This window comes from Falco cherrug, chromosome 10 (genome assembly GCF_023634085.1).
Source record: "Falco cherrug isolate bFalChe1 chromosome 10, bFalChe1.pri, whole genome shotgun sequence".
Lineage (NCBI taxonomy): Eukaryota > Metazoa > Chordata > Aves > Falconiformes > Falconidae > Falco > Falco cherrug.
Window position 1 is genome coordinate 32,233,048 of NC_073706.1, and position 24,870 is coordinate 32,257,917.

The window sequence follows — 24,870 nt, forward strand, 5'->3', positions numbered from 1 at the left end:
TGTGTACTTACATATAAAAACATGAGCAGTTTTTCTCTAGAACCTTTCACAGAAGCAAAGTTTTGCAGATGAGGAAAACTGTATTCCCCTATATTGGTAAAGCCAGTATGATGTAAAGAGTTTTATTTTCTGAGCAAAATTTATGCAGCTACATTGCACAGGAAGAGAAAAGACTGCTGTACATTCCTTTGCAAGGGATGTAATGCTCCTTCAGTTTACACGTGGAGAAACCAAATGTCTGGTATAATATAATCAGGAGTTAAAACAAATATTAATTTCCAGTGCTGCACATCACTAGCCTATTTCATCCTCTGACAGAATACTGTAAATCTATCAATGCTGAAAGACATCTGACAGCTATACAGCATATAAACTAAAAAAAATAATAAGCTAAACTGTGCATAAAGCTAGCATGCAATCCAAAGTCATGGTCCTGACCCCACAGTAGGTATGTGAATTTACAGTTCTCTTTCTTTGCAAATACTTTCCCCATCAGGGCCCTTGGTTGAGGTCAAAGAATTCGGTGAATAGAGGCTTTCATTTCCACTTATTCCTGTGTAAGAGCTACCAAGAAAAGTAAACTCTACGTTGATTCAATCCTGAACTTCCCTGCTTTCCTCCTTAGGCAAGGAGAGCCATGTGGAGTACCAAACCCTCGGTCACCCGTGGATAAGAGGGTACAACAGTACCTACAAAAGGAACCATAGTGGAATTCCGCAAAAGGTTACAGTTTCAGATCAATGCTATTTGATTTTGGTTAGCCCAATGATAATGACTTTGCAAAGGGCTTAAATTATCAAACGCATGAAAGATTATTATGTTTTTAGCTGTAACTAAAAACTGAATCAGCTGTAAGACTAAATAAAATAGCAAAGCAGGTAGAGAAAGCAGACACAGCAAACACTGAAGACTACAAGCAAAAGTAAATAATCAAGGAGGAGTTTATCTTGATGAGTTTTATATTCTTGCCTATCTACTCAATACATTAAAATACTACAATTTGTGTATTTTATACATATAAATCTATGCCTTCCAGTTTTTAAACAAAAATACTCCAAACCGATGTGATGTGCCACCAACTTTCCTTTCCCAACCAACAAAACTTGATCAATTTGAAATTATCAGAAAAATAAGAATTTCAGGAGAAAATTCTTCATTGTATTATCTTTTACAACTTGCACAACCTTTCATACACAAGGAAGGATGAAATGAAAAATGAGTAAATTAAATTATCGATGTACGACACCACAGGTAGCACACTTTGAAATCAGTTATAGCGTGTACAAACCTTTACCGCATGGTTTCGTATCTTCCTGGGTGATCCAGCAAAAGGAACGTCTACAGTCTGTCTCTCATCTGATGGTTTAACCGTAAGCCTTTCTGCAGGAGTATGCGGTCTCCTTGGGGGAAAGCTTTTTGGAGGTCCAGGTGGAGGAATATCAGATGGAGAGGGCGGAACCGATATCGATCGTGGAACATCTAATGAACTTTTTGACTTACTACGATCAATGAAGTCTGAAGAACCTACATAAAGTGGGGCAGTGGGGCTGCCGTGTTTAAATTGCTGTCTCTGCTGCCACTCATACAGCTGCCAAACAGTTCCATCCTTGTTTGCTTTCCTTTCCTCCTGGGACATCTTCAAGTGGCTAACGCGATCTTGTGCGTATTTGTAGTCACTCGGCAAATTGCGGTTTGGTGGTGGTGGTGAGCTCCCTGAATGCTGCCTGGTATTCTTTGGCAAAGTGTGATAGTTTTCAGGAAAAGGTGGATTGGGACCCTGACGTGTAAGAGTCTGATCAGAAGTGAGGCTGTAAAGGAGGTGGAAGAAATGGGTAAATTTCAGCATACATTGATGAGTGGGAGTGACCGATTAAAAAAAAAAAACAAACCTCTAATGACATTAGCTTAGGAGCTACATGACACAACATCAGAGTCATTTTAAAAGAATTTTCAGAAAAAATAACAAAGTAATATTAACGTATTGCCCAAAAATGTTACCCTGTACCCATGCAAAGATGCAAATAGTATAAATACAGGCTTTTAATTTAGTGTCTAACCTAGGATGACCTACTGGAACTAAAGTTAAGGAACAGCAGCATTATGTACTTAGGCCAAACGGAATGTCAAGAACATGAAGAAAGGAATTATTATGATTAAAGAGCAAATTCATAAATTAAAGTATGTATCTTCACCAAAAGCCTGCTCACCACTAGGTGGTGTGGTTTACGAACAGCAAATGCGGGCTCATTATAAAAAAATTACCTTAAAGTGCAAGAAGAAATCTCAATAATCACAGAATGAGTATCTCAGATAATTTTTGTTCATGAGAATTAAAAAAAAAAAAAAAGGTAAGAAACTGCTCAAAGCCCCCAGATCTGTATGACTGACTTTCATCTGACCTAATCCTTCTGGTTTGACTGTTTTAAGCAACACAAGGCTTTTTGCAACAAAACTCACTCAGAAACTAAAATATCAAACAAGGTGTTGCATCCTGGCTTTAGTAATGAACCCATAATATGCTTAAACTGTAGAAATTAAATCTTTTAGGAGGGAGAGAGTTAAGTGAGAATTGGCAAAAGCTCTGACAAAGTTAGCTCTCCTACTCTGAAGTCAAAATCTTGCTGTAACCTCATGCATAAGAACCTGTTTAATTTCTGATTCTCCAGTTAAATATCTGGGGGGTTTGTACATGCAGTCATTTGCCCATTGACTGAGGATCACCAAACAGAAAACCATTCTGCTAGACTTGCTACAGAGCAGCAATACAGAAAATACACAAAACCAACAAAAAACCACCCCCACAAATGAAGATACTTGGAGCACATTCATCACTCCACTCAGTAGGTTCCACTTTCTGCATGAGAGGGAGACCTGATGGTTTGGGAACTGCAGGAATTCCACATGAAAGAAAGGGCAGGATGGAAAGGAACCTCTTTGTTCAGCATCAAAGAATAACAGAAGCAGGGGGAAAGGAACTGCTACTGGTAACTCCTGCTCAGTAACAGCCTCTGTCTCTTGCTGCTTGCAGGATTTGGCGCTGCTGGGTGGCCTTGAAATACGGATGCTCTAGAGGGGACACATAATTCCTCATGCCAGAAAGCAGAATAACTGCCCCGCGCTGCATCCAGTACTTACAGATTCCTCAAAGCACTGCTCTCGTAGCACAGAACCGTGATGTTACCTCAAGTTTCACAGTGAAGGCAGGTAGTATGAACAGAGGCAATAAAGATTGGCATTTAGTGGTCAAGTAGCCTCTTTTATTTGTCTGTACCCTGTATGCTCTCCACTGTACTGCTAATTCTTTCCACATGAAAATCAAAGTGGTTGCTAGAAACATGTTTTGTCTAAACAGGAATGAGAATGGAGAAAGCTTGGAGTGGGTGATGCTTCAAAAGGACATCTGAGACAGGCATGAAGCTAGGACAGATCCTTTTGCCTTTTCTGCGGAAAAATGGACAAGGGGGCTTGACCATTCCTATACTCCAACCTAGCAGAGCCGTCTATTGAATGGCAAACTAGTGAATGTTTCAAATCATCTGTGTGTGGTTTCTTTCTAATTGAACGTGAAAGGGTTCAGTACTGACATCAGCCGGAATTAATGGTAGTCAATGAAGTGACCAGGGCTAGCAGCTTTAGGAGCTAACACCGTCCGAAAAGAAATACCCCATGAGATTTACTTGGGGAGGACACACAGAAATATCACACCTTTCTTCCAAAAAAGAATTAATTTGTCTGAAAGGAACTAAAAAATGTTTGGATGAAAGCAGTACTTTGAGCAGCTGGGAAGTGCCAGCTTCATGCAATACTTCAGCCTGCTAGAAGAAACCCCAAAGCTGCACGTGCGTTAGACTGCACAGAGAAAGTCACATCCAAGCTGAATTTTAGAGGCAACTGCCTATATACTGAGAAATTGCAGCCTGCCTGTATATGAAGATGGGAGAAACCTCCAGCTGAGATGGCAGCCTTTAAGCAGGTGGCATCTCTACCACGCAAGTTTTCAGAACCTTAAAAATCATTTACGCTACATAAAAACAGGTACTAAGATGACAGATCAATTTCTGCAACGGGAAAAGAACGCTGTCCCAAATGACCCCACTTAGTCCACAACGGACTGTGGACAATTGCTTTCTCAAGGATCAAGAGTAAAAATGAGCAAAAGCAGTTGTTCTCGTGAACCCCCCGCTCTTGAATGATGAGGTAGAAATAATATAATAAGGAAAGCAGACATTGAAGAGTGAAAAACTGGCCTGATGCTATATTATATGATTACAGGCCATGAAAATCATTCAGGGACCGCAATGGGAAGCAATGGCATGGAAGATCTTTTAAAAAGAAAAGACAAAAGTTCAAATGAAAACAAACACAATTATTGGAAAACTACGTCCATTCATGGGAAAGCAGAGAAGCTAACAAAGACAATGTTTCTTCCTTAAGCACATCAGGAAGGAACGGAAAGTTCTGCGTATCAAAAAATGTTTAACACTCTATTTACAAGGAAGGAAATTTCTCAACATGACTGCATTTAGTTGTGAAATACTGAGCTTATCTTTATCAGATTTATGTATGTTTTTAAGTGCAAATAAACTGTTAGCAATGGCAGATTCTTTACAATAATGCATTCCCTATGTCTATCCAGGTACTGCAATCAAACCGAAGACTAATAATCTCTTGACAGCTGCTGTTTGATGGTCCTGACCTTTAATTACTTAAAACCAAAATCTCCTGAAAGCCTCCTTTCAACCTTTTCAATTCTCTAGATGTCTCCCAAAGGCTAGCACGAACCTTACCAAAGCAGGTACTCCCCTTTGCTGAGAACGGAGTGGGGTTATATGGCTACACTGGATGTAACTGTGGTGCAGCCAACAGTTCATTGAGAGGTAGGTGAATGTCCAGAGTGACAGCTAACATCTACTAGTTAGCAAACAGTTCCAAGTGCTTTTTTTATAAAAAGGGGAAGTAAAAGATCTATTTGAAAGATCTAAATATCCACATAAAAGGTGCAATCCCTGCAAAAAGTTATACAAACTGTTGTATTTGTGTGAAGCCCCCCTAGCTGAAAGAGTTCTTTCTTGTCATAATCCACTTGCTGCAAGCCCTGCACCTTTAAACACCTGAACCAGGAAACAAAACAGTACTCATTCTGTGTCCAAAAATTATAAAGGCTTCTAGAACCTCAGAAGTTCTTTGTAACGTTTCAGGTGGAGTAACAATTTCTTAATGCTCTGCATTGACTAAGTGGTCCACTCATATTTACTAAAATCAAAATAGAATGTCAATCAAATCATTGACTCCCTTAGATATCTATATCCTGCAATCAAGCCAACATTTGACAACTAACATGCCATTTCTGTCCATCAGCTAAGTGCACTGCGACAGCCTCTTCAGGCTTAGAGAGGGTACCGTTTAAAAGATTAATCTATTCATCTTCAGGAAGGTAACGTTCAATTTATTTTGAACTCAAAGAATATAGCAGCACTTGTCAAGGAAAGACAAAGAAAACAAGGTCAACTGAACTAAAATAGAACACAAAGAAAGTTCTTAAGAAAAAAAATTATACATATATATATATATATAGAGAGAGAGTTAGATTTTGGTTACATTGCTGTAGTGAACTCTCGTGAAGTTTCATTGAATACTTGGCAGCTCCAGCTGAGGTAGCTGGTTTTATCTAAAACAAAAACTGGCACCTGCAGCAGCGCTATCTTAACTCTACACCTGATACACACTTAAAGGTGATTTACTGGAAAGAGTAATTAGGAAGAAAACAGTACTTGGCTATCACTCAAGCCTGTTTACTGCCTATATTTTTGATGTGAAAAACATCAACACTTTTTTTTTTTTTTTTTAAGCGCGGGCTAATTAGTTTAACAGTTTTCTGTTATTATTTTTGACTAATACACCCGTGGGTGTAAGAAGAACCAACATACCAAGTACTTTTTTTCATTAAAATCATATACTTTTGGGAAGTATTGCTTGATATCCAAGCAAAAAAGATGTAAGTAAATTGACTCTAGCAGTCTAGAAAAATGTTAAACAGTATTGTGAAGTATAAAAGCTGCTTCAAGGGTAATTCCAAAGATTAAAAAATGGACTTCCAAACAGAATCAGCAAGTCTTAAATTTCCTGACCAATGTTAGGTAAGCATTAAAAAAAAAATACTAAAAGTTTTCTCCCTCCTGAATCCACATGCTGATTATAATTAATTTTAGCAAATTTATAAGGTACTAATTCAACAGGTTATCCATATTTTAAAAATCTTAACCTGCAGCACAGAGCCCAACTGTCTGTCCTGCCACTTGACACAAGGTGACACTCTGAATTGATGCATATATATACATCACTTCATTTTTTCACGCTTTGATAGTAAAGCAGTTATGAGATTTTCAAATGACAAAAGCATTCCAGTGTGCATTCCACGTCTTGGTACAATTTATGTAATTTTGAAAAGGGAAAAGAGAATCCCGGAGACCATGGGAATCCTAGGACCTCTTCATTAACTAAATTAATATACGGAGACCTTTCAATATGTGACACACACACTGGGGCTTTGAGTGCACTGATCTGATACAGAGGAGTGAATGGACGTTTGGAACAGGAACAGAAAGTACAAAAACACCCAATCAGCATTCTTTACCTTTAAGTGGAAAACTATTATCTATAATTTATGTTGTGTAGCTGTTTATGAATTAGAGGTAACTGAGGGCTGCACTTCACTTCCTGGCTCTTCAATTGCAGCAAAATTTAAGAACTTTTAAGTATCCACTGTGATTAAAAACAGGCAAAAAAAAAAAAAAAAAAGCAGCACTTTAATCTCACTTTTTCTATCTGCAATACAGTAACAACATTAAAGGGATTTGATTAGTCAATCCCATATTGACTGCCCCCCAAGACAAACACCTGAAAAATACCATTCTGCACTGCTGAAAGAGAAAGTAAGTTTCCTTAAATATTGTCTCTGCAAAACACCATTCTGATTTGCACTAAACCTATCACTAGCACATATTTTCCTTTAACTTCAGAAAATGCCATTTGGCAGTCTATGTAAAGATGGGCCCATTACTAACCTTTTTGTATCTCCTTTTTGGACTTTTACCCAGTGCTCCACTTGAGCCATGTTACTTTTCCTTTGAATCTGTTTATCTGGATTTGTTCTGGGAACAAACCCTCTTTTATACGAGCTGGTACCATTCTGCTGCTCCACTAGGCCAGCACTCATACTTAATGAACTAGGAAGCGTTCCATTCTTCTCAGCTGGCTGAGGCTGAGCTACTTGGGACCACGATGCATTCGTTAAGTCTGGAAATAATGAATCAGCTTCTCTTAACGCATGCTTAGCCTTTCCCTTCTTAGTTTCCAGAGTTTCTTTTCTGTGGCTATAATGCTCCTCCTCCTCTTTTTCTCTTCTTATCTCTTCACGTTTATCATATCCAAGCATTTCAGCTGATTTTTGATAACTTTCTTTCGTATCCGTAATCTCTGCTTTCACACAATCTTTGCAGGCATCCACGTGATTGACTTGGGGAACAGCTTGCTGATCTACTTTTTCACTTTCCCTGAAAACAAAATACATTACTGAAATGAGCACTGCTAAACCGCTAAAAGCTGATGTGGTCTTGTTACTATTTTAGAAAGGATACCCACAAAAGCACATTCTCCAAGCTGTGATAGTTTTGACATGTTAAGAGAGAGATGCTCAGCAAAACTCCCATTGTTACCCCAGTTAGACAAAAGATACCTTTAGAGTGCTACCAAAAAAGCAGAAATTATTTATATGCATCCATAAAAATGACTGAAAACACTAATATTGTATGAAAGAAGTGTTCAATTTGTTTAATATTAATGTACAAAAACCTGTACAAAATAAAGTCTTCCTATCCTAGGAAACACTGAAAGCCAAAAAATCAAAACCAAACTGCCAACTGCTCGTTGCAAAGTAAAAGTAGTCTTCCGTATCTTTGCAGATGCCTTGAGGACTAGTCATTTCTGGCCAAGAGGACAGAAAAATATCTACATTTGAGTCAGTACTATCATTGTCCAGGGCATTTTTAACTTGGGGGATATTCCTACAAAAAATAAAATAATAAAAACCTACCTCCATTGGTCCCAATACATATTGCAATGCACACTGGTTTACTTATTTATCTTATTGCCTAAATATTTAAAAAATTCCGTATCAGAAATCTTGACATTAAACTTACAACACACTGTAAAATGTCTAAGGATCCTAAAAGTTTTATGTTGCTTTTGACACATAACATACTTCATTTGCAATTTTCTTCATCTCTTTACAATGATAAGCTTCTCTACAACATTTTTTTTCCGTTACAATTCAATGGAGCATCACTGATCTTGCAGTAGCACCTCATCTTCTCTAAAACTAAGTTCAGCTTCTTTAAAGCTTTATGGAAAGTGAATTCTGAATAAGTGCCATGAAACAATTGTTTTCACTTTAGTCTACTTAGTGTCTCAAAATGAATATTTTACTAGGAGGAAGGACACTTGGATCAATACTTCTAATGTACCAGACTTCCCCAATTTTTCAATTATTCCTATCCTTATGAAGAAGATAAAGAAAAAAAACCAAACCACCCAGGTAACAGGTTATATGTTATTTGAATTTAAATTAAATCCAGAAAGTTTTAACATAAAATTATACAGGATGCAAAGCTCTGGAAGAGATGCTGATTTTATTTTTTGCTTATATGTGATTTGCCAAAAGCAAGCAGTAGAGCGAGATACTCTGAGAAACTGCACCATGACATTTTAATCCTCACAGCCCCAACACTTCAAAGCAGGGTTGTCTCACAGTAGAGTCTTCTTTCACAAGGAGTTGTAGGGGAAGAATCACATTCCAAAGTCAAAACATCAAGAAAGCTACATCAGTTTTAAGAAAAGGGGAAAACTGGAAGCACATGAAGGCACAGCTGGCTTTGTTTGCCTCTAGCACTAATTAAGAACAATGGAACAAAAGACATCCTTCTTTTCCAACAATGCTTTTCTTCTATATGGAGAAAAATATAAAACACTCTTACAAGTACTAAAGGCCACCAAAGTAAAAAAAAAAAAAAAAACAAAAAACAAAACCAACAAAAAAACCAGTTAACACCTGCATACATTAGTCAATATCCATAACTTTAAACACATGATTTACTCATCTTTAACATTCTTTTCCATCTTAACAGCATTTTAATCCCAGTTCTAAACACTCATTTGAAACAACTAGTCACTTTTCTGACTTTTCCTTTTTATTTATCTCCCCTCAAGGCTGCCAACTGGCTGTTGCAGCTGTATGGATTTGCTCACAAAATCTGTAACTTTTTAACTGAAATTCCCTAAAAAAATTAAATATATACAGAAATTAATCCATGTCACTAAATGTGGGCACACAATTTGCATGTAGACACTAATACCAAACACCAGGTTTTCTTAATTAAGGTTAGTTAACTGATTTGCAGTAGAACATAAATTAGAAATAATTATTTCTTTAAAATGGGAATTACTTTCATGCACACATTTATAAATATCTCATTCAGAAATCACCCCCAACCTGATTTTATTTTTATATATATATATATTTTAAAATTTTACATATATATATAAAACATTTTTTTTTTAAAGCTACCAGTTTCGTCTAATGAACTTGCCTCTTTAGTGAAGAGCGTGTCTGCATAAGAGCAGCCTGATTCATAGCCCTGATCCAGCCATTCATATCCTCTTGGGTATCTGCACTGAAGTAGTACGTCCGCATCCCTGAATGCTCTGCCTGAGAGCCAATAACAGAATTCTTATTATAAATATATGCCCGCATACCTGTATGAACAGCCTGTAAGAACAAGGAAAAGAAAAAAACGTTAGACAGTCCTTTAATTTTTTCCCCCAGAAAAGCTCCTGTAACTTTTCCTGCTATCTTTTTAAAAAGCTTTCCAGATTGTTTGACTGTTTCTTGAATTTAGGGTAGAATTATTACACTGCCACAATGGGCCACTGTGTAGCAAACTCAAACGACACACTCTGATTTTTACTGAAATTCCTCTACTTCTTTCTCGCACTATTAAGCTAAAAGCGCAGTGCTTCTGTTTTTCATAGTAGGAAATTTCAGCTTTTCATTTTCTCTTAACTAATGTATTTAATTTGCCATAAATACCATACAAAACAAATTAAAGAAATTCTCTCCGAGACATGCATGAGCAAGCCAATTTTCCCAGGTCATTTAATAAAGCAATTTATTCAGACAAAACACAGACAGAAATCTTAAAATTCAAGCAATTAAACTGCTTATTTAAGAACTGATTATAATGCTGTTAAGATATTTTGGTTAAAGCGTGCACTTGAACCTTTATATTAGCTGCAAAATCACAAGACTTACTGATAAAGTTAGTAACACTGGTAGAATTATCACAGCACATAAAATGTTGACAAGTATCTCTGCTCACCAAAATACTCCATGAAATTCCACTGCAAACTAAAGTTACTTCGAAATTCCTCTATATTCAATGCTCAATACGGAATGTCTTTGTAACTCTAGACCAGTTAAATTCAATCAAATCTCATCCACATTTGTACAAGCAATAGTATAGATATTACTAACTCTTTATCAGTCCTGCAACACTCAACTACATTTCCTCAAAGTTACTTTACTGATGTGCTTGAGATTAGTAGGGAGAGATGCATCCCCTCGCTTTCCAAAAAACTGAAGACAGTATACTCTGCTGGAAAACTCACGTAATGACATCAAAATAAAATTGGTAATTTAAACCACTTTTTATAAAACTAAACCTGCTATCACATGCAAGTGATGATGAATGAATGAATGATAATGATGATGAAAAGCTGATGACATGAAACACTGCTGAGATAGGTTTGGGTTTTTTAAAAGGAAAAGAAATGATTTTCAACTTTTCTTTTAAAGGTTACACATATTTCAAAAGTCTTCCCTAAATGACAGATCTTTTTATTTTGATGAAATCCTCTCCCCCTCAATACTCAAATTTAAAAAATCCTCACAACAGTCTATAATCTCAGATGGCTTCAGAAACACAGCAATGGTTTTGACAAAACCCAGGCTATTTAATCCGGGGCACACCTCCCTAAATGTTATAATTTCAGCTGTTTACCCTGATTTTCCCAAATCACCATCATCTTAGAGACTCGTATCAACATCTCCAAGGAGCAAAACATTTGCTGGCTATTAGAGTGCTTTAAGTTTTGTGGAACATTTACTCCCTTTCTATCACAGCTTGTTCTTATAAATGGGTGAAATGTGGTCTTTCCCTCCTGCACCTCAAGCAAGGAAGCCTCAGGATGTTTTGAGAACCCGCAGTAGAAAGGCTGAGACTGCAGCAAAGCAGCCTGCTAGAAAAAGGAGGAAGAGGAGGAAAAGGTTACACAGAGAAGTTCCAAGACTCACTCTTGCTCAAAAGAGTCTCTGCTTCCCAACAGCGTTGGCTAGTAAGGGAATCAAGGCGGCTCCTTTTCTCCCTTCCCACTAGGAAAATAGACTTACATACATGAAACAGCTGCTCTGACCAACTGTGTTTTTAGGAATCAAAGGGTTTTCTTCATGTTTGCCTGGCTGAGTTCTTTGTGTTGGAGTATTTTTTGGTTTTATTGGATTTTTTTGCCATTTAGAGAGTATAACAAATGGTCAAACCCAATATGATCTAGAAGCATTTGATTCATTGCAATTTATGGTTAGCATCCAGTGTAAGAAGAGACCAGAAACTGGCAGCTCCAGATGGAAAGGAAAACAGTAATTTACATGCTAGACCTTATAACTAAAGGGTTCTTCCACTGACCGCGTTGAGCCCATAGAAGCGTGATGCTAGAATTCAGAAGTGACTCCTACAGAAAATCAGATTACACGTGGCCTGCTGCAGGTGACAGTGGGACCCCACCATCCACTGGTTATATACTTTCTGAAAAAACTAACTGCAGAGCATACACATCAATAAATGGATTTAACAGCTGTCTGTCTTAATTGCCCTGTACGTCCTGATCAACATAATCCATTTGCCTTTCAGGTTGTTTTCCAGCAGTGCATGATGAACACAGCTGAAACATTGCCTAAGAAGCTGTAGGTGAAAGCAGTATAAAAATGTGAAGTATGTTGCACTGCTCTCCCCTGAGACTGGAGCCATCAGGGCCATAAACATTCATAGCTGCAGAAGGGATAACAGAGGTGGTGTGTTATTCTCAACAAACATGACATTCTGAAGCTCGTAACATATACAACCGGTTAAAGGAAAATTCCAATATATTTCAGTTATTTATTAGTAGTGTGTTTTATACGCAAGAAAGCCACTTTGTGCCGATGTGCTGTAGCAGTCACTGCTAGCAGACACAGAAGCGAGCGGGTTTGGATTTGTTTGGTCTTTTTATTTTTTTAAAGCAATAGCTATTAGGATGACTACAGCATACTAAAAAGCCTAAAACACAGCACATGCGCGCACGTACACCATACACACAACAAAGAAAAAATAATATTGGTACCTATTCATGCATTCAGATGCCTTAATGTGGATAGACTGAGAAGAAAAGCAGTCTCTCTCCCATAATGCACAGAAGGAGAAATGGACAGTAAACCCCAAGAGCATATCAATAAGACAAAGCAAGGACAAAAGGTTAAACAAGTTAAAATCATGAAGATTCACGTTTCCAAAGAAAATACTTAAGAAAAACTATACTAAAAGTAACTAAGGCTTAGAGCTGTTCTGCTCACCTCCAATAATTCCAGATTCCTAGGAGAGAAGCAGCCACAGTTCATAGGACAAAGGGATGGGGAAGGGAACATCTTTCTAATAATTGTAATCTTTCAAAGTCAGTCCTCTCAGTAAGCTATAACATACAGGAAAATCTCCCTTGTCCTGAAGTTCGGTATTTATGACCATTTCTGAGCAAAAATTGAAATAGTACTCTGAGTCTTCACTATAAACACAACAGCAGCACACTACAATCTAACTCATCTTTCACCCTCAAATAACACTGAGTTTTTTTCAGGACTTTAGAAGCTAGAACCTTCCCTCTTTCAAAGTCTAAAATGACACCTCTCAAATTTATAGGCCTTGGCATTCCTGCACCTGACTCCCCAGACCCAGAGAAGTTTTAGAAGCAATATGGGAGCCTAAGGAAGCAACAATGATCCAGAGAATCTTAAGGAACAAACTAAATCAGGGTTTTTTTCAGGAAAACCAGTGAGATCAAAGAAACAGATAAGAAGTTTGCCCTGGTCCCTGCAGGTCTAAGCAATGAACAGATACTTCCATTAATAAGTCTTAAGAGTGTCAATAATGGTAAGATATTAAAAAAAAAAAGCTGCAGTAGCATCTTCTGGAAGCAATGGTTTGGCCTGGCTTCCTAGGCTCTGAATGTCCTCATGCTGAAAGGGTGTACTTCTGAAAAAATTTAAAAGGCAGTTATCAAAATAAAAAGGAATAATTTGTGTCTCCAATGCTACTTCCTACCTCTGACAAGATCATCTGAGCGTCCTTCATTAACTTTATTTTGTACCAAGATAGGCACCTAAATAAAAGCTTATACTTGCACACATTGTCTTTGCATGAAATTTTGTTGTTTTCTTAACAGCAAATTTGGTAAGCCTTCCGAGTTTCTCTTTTTTGAATTACTGTCAGATTCATATAGATGAGTTTTCATTCTGTATTCTCTCATACATTTTAACACATAGAAGGACCAATTTAAATTAGTTTTTGTGACAGAGGACAATGAGGCTTCTAAAGAGACCATGATAACATGAACCTTCATAAATAGATACTATTCATGTCTAAAATTGTTGTATTCTCTACTACTCACAGGGAGTATTTCCAGCTATATATTAAAGATGCACAAACTTTTTCACATTAAAATCTATACATTGGATTTGTGCTCCCTTACATGTTTCTCAGCAAAAAATTACTGTATTAAAAAATATAGCAATTAGATTAATTAAATATCTTTAAGATGTTACCTACTGAACTAAATATGCAGTAAGAATCCTGGGTTCTAAAAAGCTGTCACGCAGCTTAATGGCAGTAGCTTACAGCTCGTCACAGCAAAAACAACAATGTGAAAACATCGTTGAGATAGATACTTAAAAGCAGAGTTTCTAAACGTAACAATTTCACATACATACTGCCACACTTCAAAGTAGGTTTTTGATTGCATGTGGCCTGCCAGAATGCAGCTCTGCAGGCCTGGAATTATTAAACAGCCAGAGAAACACAAAAGCTTAAAGCTGGGCCTCAGGGGATGCTAAAAGGAAAAGAATTCTGATAACTCCTACGGTGTATGTACGTTTTAAGTTAGCAATGTTTAACATATATCCTAGCGAGCACGCGTTTTACAAACCTTCTTCTAACTGCATCATATGCAAAACCACCCAAACTAATATGCTGATTTTTTTTTTTTGCAGTTTGATGCCTTCTCTAGCATCAAAACCCCACTGTTACTTCAAAGAGCCACTTGATAAGGAAGCCCATACCTCTGTTGTAACAGAGGATTTACAACAATCTGAATAAATGACAGGCCAAACGTAAAAAGTGACATGGCACATTCTCCCACTCATTCAGGATGTAAATGTGAAAAAGCCTTATCTTTATTTTGGGCTTAATCTCCTTGTGTTTTCTATTTCTGGCTGCACTACGTCGCGAGACAGAATGTCCGTCTGCGCTCTGGATATTGAAGTGTACTGACAAGATTAGATAAAGGTAATGGCTGGTGAGTGATGGAATGCCAGTACGGCCGTGCTCCTGCTGCCCTGTGCCCACAGCCCACTCCGTGACGACCGAACATCAGTGTTGGATGGGGTCCATGCGACAGGAATCACAAAATCTTCCTGCCACCCTAGGAGCTGGTTCTAAACAAAAGGAAACTGCAGCATCTAGTCTGCAGTCAATCATCAAACACCTAAAGCGAAGTTAAGATTGGCCCAACAAACTCATACCTGAAATGTATGTTGTAGATTTTTTTAATATAGATTTCTAGCATAAAGTTTCTTTTGCTATTTTTATGTCCACTATTCAGTAATAACCCTATGTTGAAAGTCTCAGGTTACAGGCTCATACTGATTTTCAGAAAAAGACTCAGATTAAAGACATGGTAGAGCTCATATAGGTATAATACTCTAAAAAGAACAGGGGAAGTCTGCATTTGCTTCTGAAAACATTTAATCATGATCACACCATGGATTGTACTCCACAGGAAAGGCACAACTTGGCAGTGGTGACTTGAGAGCTCACCTATAGAACATACTGCTTGGAAACTACATATATGTGCGTGTGTATATTTATACACATACGCGTACACGCACACACACACGCATACATACATACACTTATCACCAATAGTGTTAAACTGGTTAACAATCCTAATATACATTCGATTAACATTTGCACACCCTTTCAATAAAATAAAAAGCAGATTTTTTTTTTTTAAACTCAAAGCAACTAGATGCTATTGCTACATTCCTTATCTCCTTCCCCAGCCTGCACTAACATTCAAGAGAGTTAGAAGCCTAGAAGTACACTGGGTCCTCCTCTTTCAGTATGTGCTTCTTCCTAGGAAAAGGCTCTACAAGAGGAGGGCTCTATAAATTACACTCATTAAATATTGGGGTGGAATGCTTTTCTTAAAAAGAAGGTCCCCTTCTAGCTTCTCCTGCTATCTTATGACCAATGCATTTGAAAAAATACAATAAATATTGCCAAAGTGCACTGGGTCTTTTTTTAAACACATTTCCCAAGTTAATACTTGTTTAATAAATGTCAAACCACTACCCACTTCAAAATAGAAGCAAAAGTAATAAAAGACAGTCTACAGTTTTAAAACACTACAAAAAAAAAACCAAAATGCAAAAGGAAGTCTAAACTGAGCAGACATTCTTCATCATTTCAGCACAGAAAAGATTTAAACGAAGTTTTCTTCTAGAGCTCCTAAAGTATACCTGATCAAAACCCAATTTCTAAATTTCCTTTTTTTTAAGTACATAGTTAATTTGCTTGACAGAAAAACAAGTTCTGCTTCAAGTACTGGTAGAATTTAAAACTGCAACATACACTGAAGTTTATAAACTTTGCCTTAGTGCTGCAGTTCAGACAAAACAACTGGAGCCAGGTTTTTCCACTGTCAAGAAGAAAAGTATGTTTTACTTCCATTTTCGTAGTTTTTTATAACAAAAATAACTGTAAATTACACAATCCATTATTTTTTTTAAAGAAAAAACACAAAACCAATCTCAAACAAAAATAATTTTTCTTACATGTCACTTAGGACAAGTATTGCTCCCCCCCCAAAAAGGGGAGAAAAACCTGGTTACTCTTACTCCCCTTGAAATGAGGAAATTAAACATCAGAAGCTACAGCACTGTCACCTTCCAACTGTGAGAACTGAGCTGATTATTTTACTTTTAAAAAAATACAACAAACGCCAAACCAAACTACCATCAGTCCACTATGAGTGGACTTTATATAGTACTCTATATAAAGAATAAAAAAAGACAACTTCTCTTTGAATGTGTAAACAATACTGGAACAACTTACCAATACTAATTTCTGATTTTAGAAACAGGATCTTTACTGAGATCTTTACTCACAGACACCTTACTAAGCTGTAAAGACACTGACATAGTAACAGACGTATGAATGGCACTTGTTTTGCTGCTTATGAATTGACATGTCATGTGTGAACAGGCAGTCAACAAAGCTGTCTACTTTTTGAAAAAAGTAATAAATAATACAGGAAAGCAGAAGATGTTTCTGTTTACAACAGCAGCTTTTCTAATGCAAATAAACATTTTAAAATACAATTAGCTAACAAGCTTTTTCACTGTACCTTAAAAGAAAACTTGCGATTGATGCGATCTTCAGGTCCAACTGGCGAGATGACGTAACTAGGCAATGGTATGCTGCCCAGAACAGATTCTTCTCTGCTGTCTGTTGAAAAAAAATAAAAAAATAGAATCTCACTCACTGCACTTTTCAGTGGGTTAACAATACATTCTCCTTTACGGACACACAGACAACAGGCATTAAGCAGAAAGAAGAGCAGTTCAGACTGGATGTAAGGAAAAGCATTTTCCTCACGAGGACAGAGCACAGCAGAACAGGCCAACGAGGGAGGCTGTGCCATCTCCATCCTCAGAGGTTTTCCGTGCCAGACTAGATTAAGCCCTGAGCAACCCAGGCTGACTTCTTCCCTGACCATACTTTCACCAGGCGGTTGGACTAGACACTTCCTAAGTCCTTTCTGACCTGAATATTTTTATGACTCAACACCAATAATATATGGAGAAAAATGTTTTCTTCTTAAAGAAAAAAGACTGATTTTTTTTTGAAGAAAACCAGGTTTGGTTTTTGTGAAGTTTTTTTTTTGCAAGTGTTGATTTTTCAGTTTCAGACAGAAAAATACACTTCAAGAATAAAGCTTATTGTGACAAATGAACTCTGACAGGCTGCATAACATGATGGACCTTCCATTTAGCATTCTACATCTACGCTAATTGCTGTAATTAGGAAACCTCTATTACTGATGGCTCTAAAGTGATCAGCAGCAGAAATACAGTGCCTAGAAATATGAATTCAAGATTCATAATCTGTAATGCCTTCCCCAAACTGTACCACGCTACACCATACTCAAAACTTAAAAATAACCTTACATAATACTACTATTGCTATTTCAGCCTGTGATCACGTTACCTTTTTTGGTAGAAATACGGGACTCAGAAGTTCTCACTTTTACATTGTCCCTTGGATTAAAGCTGAACCAATGCTTTGATCTGGCCATAGTGCATTCTCAAAAGATCAGCTGTGCAAGGTCAAACAAGTAGGTAACACAACATAGACCAGCAATCAGCTAAGTCTTAAACTGGTATTGCAGCCAAACGTTTTGCAACATAAACCTTGGCATGTATCAAAGATAAGTTATGTGGCAAAAGATCATACAGGAACTCCTTGTTCCCCAGCTGTGGCCTGAAATTTGCTGTGCATTAAAGACATGGATAAGTAATTGTTTCACTACGCATCTTCTCAGGATAACTAATCCAAAGAGTTCAATTAATTTATGCTTGCAATGTGATTTGAACAAGCGAACTGCTACAGACTAAGTCGAAAGAGCTAGTATCTACTCACCTTTGTAGTAAAACAAACAATAATCAGCAAGCACAAACCATCGCCTCTTCCATAATCTCATCCCAGAGCTATCCTGAAATGCAAATATGTTTTCATTTAAGGACAGTTAACAGCTTATCACACAACACTGTACCAGTGAGTAGTTTACCAGAAGTTTACCTAAATATGGTATTAATTGAAAAACCAAGCGTTTTATATTTTAGCAAAATATTATGTACTAAAAAAGGTAAGAGGCAAAACATCCAGCTATAAAATAATCAGGGAAGAATATTCAAACTGCTAATTTTCCATAAGTAATTAAACCCGCATCCCAAAGAGCATTCAGATTAACCTGATAGACAACCAATGCATATTTTATCTAGACAGATTTATCTGCCATAAAGAAACAAAGTATGCATCTGGATGGCACGAACTCCAGCAGGGACTGCCTGTAGACCAAGATGAAAATCACTACACAGCTGTGAAGTACGACCTCACATTTCAGGCAATGATCCCCTATAATTCTGCAGTCCATCTCCCATATGTTACTCATGCCTAAAATGTAATTTAATCAAATATTCCTTAGGAAATAAAACAGGGTGCATAATGTGCAAATTTTAATGAAGTGTAATGTAATATGCCTGTGGAGATCTCTATGTATCTATATCTACATATAATATATACCACCTTGTCAAAATCAGTAATATTTACATAGAAATTTATTTTAGAAGCTTGCAAAATTGCCAGACTGTAACCTGAGCAAGCACTACTCACTCAGCTGAGGTAGGCTTTGATAAGACCAGTAGCAAAGAAAGCATCTTCAGGCTTTAAGACAAAAAGCAATAGCCACAGTGATGTTGTATATACTATCTCCCTTCTTCTTTCTGCAGTCATATTAAGTATGCAAGGACTTTATTCCCTTTTCTTTTTCATGCTGCAATACTGTCAACACACACTGTGTCCGAGTTCTGATTCTGTCCTGAAAACTAATGGACTTGTGTAGTGGATGTCAACAGAGCTGGTAGCAGAATACAGCTCTCTATGCAGGAGGAAGCAGATGGCCGTCAGCGATTTCACCCTTCTGTACATATAGAATCATAATCGTGCGCCTTAGATTTCAGCCTTCTCCTACCCATCCCTAAACCTAGCTGCTGGATCTCTGGTGATCATCTGATGGATGCCAACTCCCTAATTAGAAGCAGGGAAGTATTCTCATATAACAAACAGCTTTATTTACTTTTTGCATTCAAGGACATGCTTCTGTCAGCTTAAGAGCTCAAGATGGAGCAGCTGCAAAATTCTGTTTGTTGAATGAAATCCTACAATCCAGCCTCTGCTTGGACACTGGTCTTGGTGACAGCAAGGTGTCGTGAACAGGTCCCTATCTTCCTTCATTTTCTCCCTCCTGCTTCTGGAGAACAAAAGGCATATGGGTTGGAATTAAGCCTTTGCCAGGTATAAGGGCAGAGGTGAGCAGAAGGAGTAGGTCCTTCACAGCCACCCTTGGGTTTATAATGCGTCCTGAGGGAGACTGAGATCAGCATGGTAGCAAGCCAGCAGGATTGAACAGGGAAGATAACCAGATTTAGACAACAAAGTTATGGCCTTAACATTTAACCATGATGGTGATGTTAATTTATTATTTTTTCCACTTCTGAACCAAAACTGTATGTAAAACTTGGTTTTCACAGTTAAGTACCAGACCCTCATTACAGAAGCTTGTGGGAGTACCCAGCGCTACCCTGCATCGCCAACACTCCAGCTTCTGCTTTTTCAGTTACTTGGAAGGCACTTGATTTTATTTGATGATGGTACTGAAGTCTACGAACAGAAACAGCTGATTACATGCCATACCTGTTTGTGTAGCCAGCCTCTTACTATAACAGGAACATTGGGATTCCTCCTGATAGCTTGATCCCTCTTTCCAAAGCTATGAACTTTGTTTCCAGTCTTCACAACCTATAGAGAAGTATAATGTAGCAGTGGTTTTTAAATGACAGAGACTCATTTCATATTACAAATAACCTCACTGCAATAATTCATACTTCATTACACAGTAACGAAGTATTTGCAGCATTTTCAAGGCCAAGTAAATAGACAATGATATTTACAACATAGCAAAGTCAATCTTCCACGTTCATCAACATATCAGTGCCAGGACAGTCTGCCAGCTCCCAGCTGAACAGCAGGAGCACTGGTGACTCAAGTCAGAAAGGCAGCACTGCTGAAGTTTTAATGTGCTTGGGAAGTATTTCTGGGTGCACTAGAAGAGCTACATGCAAGTCTCTCATGTACGGGATTTTGTGTGCACGAATCCTACTCTTGCTTTTCGTTGTTTCGAGGTATTTTTGGTTGGTTTAGGTTTTTGTTCCCCATTTAAATTAAAACAACATTGATAGCTTAATAAAATGCTTGGACTTCGACCCTGCAAACAAAAGACAGAGTGATGCTGCTAAGGAGGAAACCTAGATGGCAGTAAGTAAAATTACAAGGACTAGTTAATGGTTTACGTTTCACTGCAACCTCAGTTTTGACTCACACAGACAAAACTATTTTAAAAACAAACAAGGAAAGCCTACCAGTCTGTGAAAAAGACAGTGAGACTCTCTGGATGAATAATCTGCCTGCTCTTTTCCAATCTCAGCAGAGTTTGCTACTGCTTTAGGAACCTGAGGTGCACAAACTACCCTTACAGTTGTTCCTGACTTCTCCAAGGAAAAAGCTGTCCAGCTGCACTCTCTGTCTCCTTTCTACCATGTCTCTCCTTTGTTTGAAACTCTCCTCTCAGCTGGTCAGGGTACTGATGCTCTGTCAGCTGCAGACAAACAGCAGCTCTGGAAACGAGCACATTTGCCATATGCAAGGGATGACACCATAGAAATCTCTCAGCCTACTGCTTCTGCCAGTCAGGCAACATCTGGACTAGAAGACAGCATGCATAATAATAAAATATTCTAGCAATGTATGATCACTTTAAATGGATTCTGTTCATTTTGAGGCCAGGCTTTACCAATCTGCACTGAATTTCACATATTTTAGTAGACCTAAGCATACATCTTAATGCAGCATTAAGATAATAGCAGTAATCAGTAAGAAAAAAAAAAAAAATCCTCTTTTTCTTTGGTGCTATAGCATACAAACACTTGTACAGAGGTAGCAAAGGGCAGATTTTAGTAGGTGGTTTCCCCACAGTGTGTTTCCCAGGAAGCAGCATGCTGCTTTCAGGCTGCTGGGAACTCGGGTGAGCTGCATGTCACAGTCAGCTCTGTGAAATGCCCCGGACACTGGGGAGATGGGAGGAATGCCAAGTGTGGGCTTTTCCCAAGCAGTGACACCTCCGTAAGAGCCTGCACAAGACAAACGCACAGCCCAGGGCAGCACAGAAGACCACACAAGCAGCCCAGCTGCCTCGGCACCGCACACTGTAAACAGCACCAGGCTCCTGAACAGACGCCCCTGCCGTTCAGCTGGCTGGAACCAGTTCACCATAGAAGCCAGGTGAGGATGGGATCACCAGGATGTCCCGGTCCATTTCTCCACCGTACCTGTGCTAAGGCACTCTGCTAACCGGCTGCAGAGCACTAGCCTTGTGAAAACACGGCGCGTCAGTTATCCCCACAGAATCTCTCCTGGAACTCATGTCCAGACCTATAAGCAGCAAGTCTGACACTGAAGGAAGGAAGGAAGATGATGCTAGGCATTCTGTGTCTGCTATTGAAAAAATCACGAAAGAGGACTTGTGAACCTGTGTCCAAATATCACTGCAGACGAACACACAAAGATGTATCATGAAGGCAGCCAAGCTCTGGATGACCCTATGATCATCAGGCCAAGCCACATATATTTTTATATTTATATATTTATAAATTTATAATATAAATATATTACATTCCTATATATATTTTATATACACATTTAAGGTGAACGAAAAGTAATCGACACAGTTAAGGTTTTAAAAAACTGTTGCTAAGTGTTAGATGCAACAGTTACATTACAAGGGTGACGGGAAGAAAAAAAAAATAATAAAAAAAATAGGAGGCCCAAACTGTTTAAGGCTCTGAAAATCAAAAACCTCTGCTTTGCACCTGAACAGAAATCAACTTACAAAATGTACAGAATTTAGATTCCTAACTTTTCTTTCTCATGTTTATCCTAGGAAAGGTGAATGAACTAAGGAACAGTTAAAGTATAGCTGATCTAGCCTTACAGTAGGGTTTAAATTTGTTTTTTTCATCAGAACCCCTGTCAGCGATCAAGCACTGTGATTCTCTGACCTTATTTAATTTATATATAAAAAAAATAATCACAGACCACAGTATAGAAAAGCCACCCTTCAACTTGGTCAAAAGACCAAACAATTTCTATTACACAGGAGAGGGACATTTTGCCCAAGGCTATGTATTTCATACCAATACAATACCTATAACAGAAACAAAAAAAATAATTTTATGCTGCTTTATGTAATTGAAATTTTCATATCATCTGTAGTATTAATCATCTCATTCTGCTCTGGAATAAAACAAAACATGACTGATATTGAATGTCACACCTTGCTTCCACTGGCTAGAATAAAAGCTAGTTTAAAAGAAAAGGTGTATTTTTAAAAGTATTTGTCTTTACTGCAGTAGTCTTTACCTAATTTAAAATATTCCTATATCATTGTTGTGTGTTGAAGCAGCTGCCTGTGTCACTGAAGACAAAGACGCTGCTTTTGACTTCAGTACACTTGTTATACTGGCTTGTTTGTGAACGACTCATAAGTTTTTGCAAAAAAAATCAACATGTCAAGAGCCAAAATTTTCAAATCCCTTTTCATCACTGCATCACCTTCTTCCTTACAGAAGCCTCTAGCTGAGGAGGAAAGTTACTAACTTAATTACAAAATGTGTGGTTTGTTTTTGTTTTTTTTTTCTAAAACTGGACAGTCAAAAAACCCCACAAACATAGACAGCCTTTCATTTGGAATAGATTTTCTAAATAGCAAAAAGGAAGACTGTAACTTGGTAAAAATACGCAAATACACATAAGAGAACACATAACCTAGCTTTCAATCTACAGGAAATTAAAAAAACCAAAACAAACCCCTACCTGTTTCAGTCATAAACTCTTCCAATCAAAAAACCTCAGTGGTTTAGTAACAAATTAACTCATGAATCCTTCCAGTATCTCTGAGAGGATTAGACAAAATCCTTATTTTTCAGATAGGAAAAACTGAAACTGTCGGAAATTCCTGCTCTTAATATTGAGCATCCATCTACAGCAGCCCTGAGCTAAACGCCGCGCTCCACGCTCCCGCCCCAGAGAGCCCGCACAGAGCCGGCACCATCGCACACCCCCCACTGTTGCCTGTTTCAGCTGCTAGATCCATTCTTCATTTACTTGTTGAAATCCTCACCAGCTCATCTTGGAAAAAATAAACTTCTCTTATGCAGAATCCATCTAAAACACACTCTCAAAATGCAGACTAATAAATACATCACGCTACTGTCCTTTATACTTTCGACTTGGCCAGAGCACTGTGTAGCACCATAATGTTTACAAGCTTCCATTCATACCATTAGATGCTTTAACAGACTGAATTCCACACATACCTCACTCTCAAACTGAAACAGATCCTTTACTCCTCCATATCCTTCACTTGTAATCAATAAAAATGGTTTTTAACATGGTTAATAATGTAACTGAATTGGCTATGAACAATCAGAACTTCGAGACAGAGATCGATTGAGATGTATCAGCACGCCCTTTTGGGTTTTCTTCCCTCAACTCCATCCCTCCTCACATCTCAAAAGGCAGGGTAGACTGCACTGGTCTGAAGTCTTCAGATTACTTATTCAGACAGTGCCAGCATCAAAATGGTGGGGGCCATCCCCAGAATCTATGTGCATTTCTGTAAAACTGCCCATCTCGGGTGTCTCATAAAATGAAGTCATATATTTATATGCGTATCAATGAAACCATGACATAGTGGCAAGTATAAGCCTCATTTTGGCTTTTTTATTTTTCTTCCATCCAACACACTCCTCTTGGATGCTGTATAACTGATTCTTAGACAGAACATCGGAAATTCTCTTTCCAAACAGTTACTTTTTATTCCACAAGTTTTACTCAGTCCGAGTTCAGAGAGGAACACTGCAACAAGCAAAGCAGAAGTCTCCATCTCTTCCATCTGGAGCTGAGAATGACAAACCTGCTGTACAGCTGGGAGCTTACCTTCCCCCTCCACCCCAAAGGCAGCAATTCTTACCTGCCAACTTTCCGCAGAAGACACAAGTGGAAAGCCACACACCTGTCCCTGCACCTTCTGATTGGTACTACTTCAACGCGCACAGCTCTATACAAAAATCAGTTGAATTTGGCTAGGATTCCGACACTATACCTACACAGTCCTGTGATGGCATTTGAAGGACAAAATTAGGAAAGCATTTCATAGAAGATAATAATTAGCTACGGGTAAGTAAAGACCTTTGCCATGATAAACAGAACATGTCTCTAGCTCCATGGTTGTGTCTCAAGTCTGCGTCTGGGAATTCACTCTTTGAAAGAATGATCATGGAAGAAAACATTTAGAAATAGATGAAAGAATCTTAAAATCTACTCTCAATGTGCCAAGTCAACCTCAAAATGGAGGATAGGTTATTCACTTGACGGCCTCTGCTCTCATTGCTAGTTTACTTGAATTGATTTTGTGCTAGGCTGCGAAGGAATTCAACAAATCTGACTCTACAGAACAAGGAGTGATTTCAAGCCTGGAAACGCACGCAACGATGCAACA

At 38.0% G+C, this 24,870-nt stretch overlaps 1 protein-coding gene across 10 annotated transcripts in view; it reads right to left on the bottom strand.

Moving 5' to 3' along the window:
• Positions 1-24,870, bottom strand: part of PLEKHA7 (pleckstrin homology domain containing A7) — a 160,370-nt gene that overhangs the window by 32,853 nt on the left and 102,647 nt on the right. For 9 of the 10 annotated variants that reach the window (XM_055721575.1, XM_055721574.1, XM_055721572.1 and 6 more), the window contains 6 exons: positions 19,950-20,054; positions 18,117-18,189; positions 16,822-16,922; positions 9,645-9,823; positions 7,065-7,553; positions 1,289-1,808 (listed from right to left, as the gene is read on the bottom strand). In XM_055721575.1, the coding sequence (XP_055577550.1) occupies positions 1,289-1,808; positions 7,065-7,553; positions 9,645-9,823; positions 16,822-16,922; positions 18,117-18,189; positions 19,950-20,054 (1,467 nt within the window). The remainder of the gene's footprint in view (positions 1-1,288; positions 1,809-7,064; positions 7,554-9,644; positions 9,824-16,821; positions 16,923-18,116; positions 18,190-19,949; positions 20,055-24,870) is intronic. The other variant, XM_055721573.1, reaches the window with a different exon arrangement.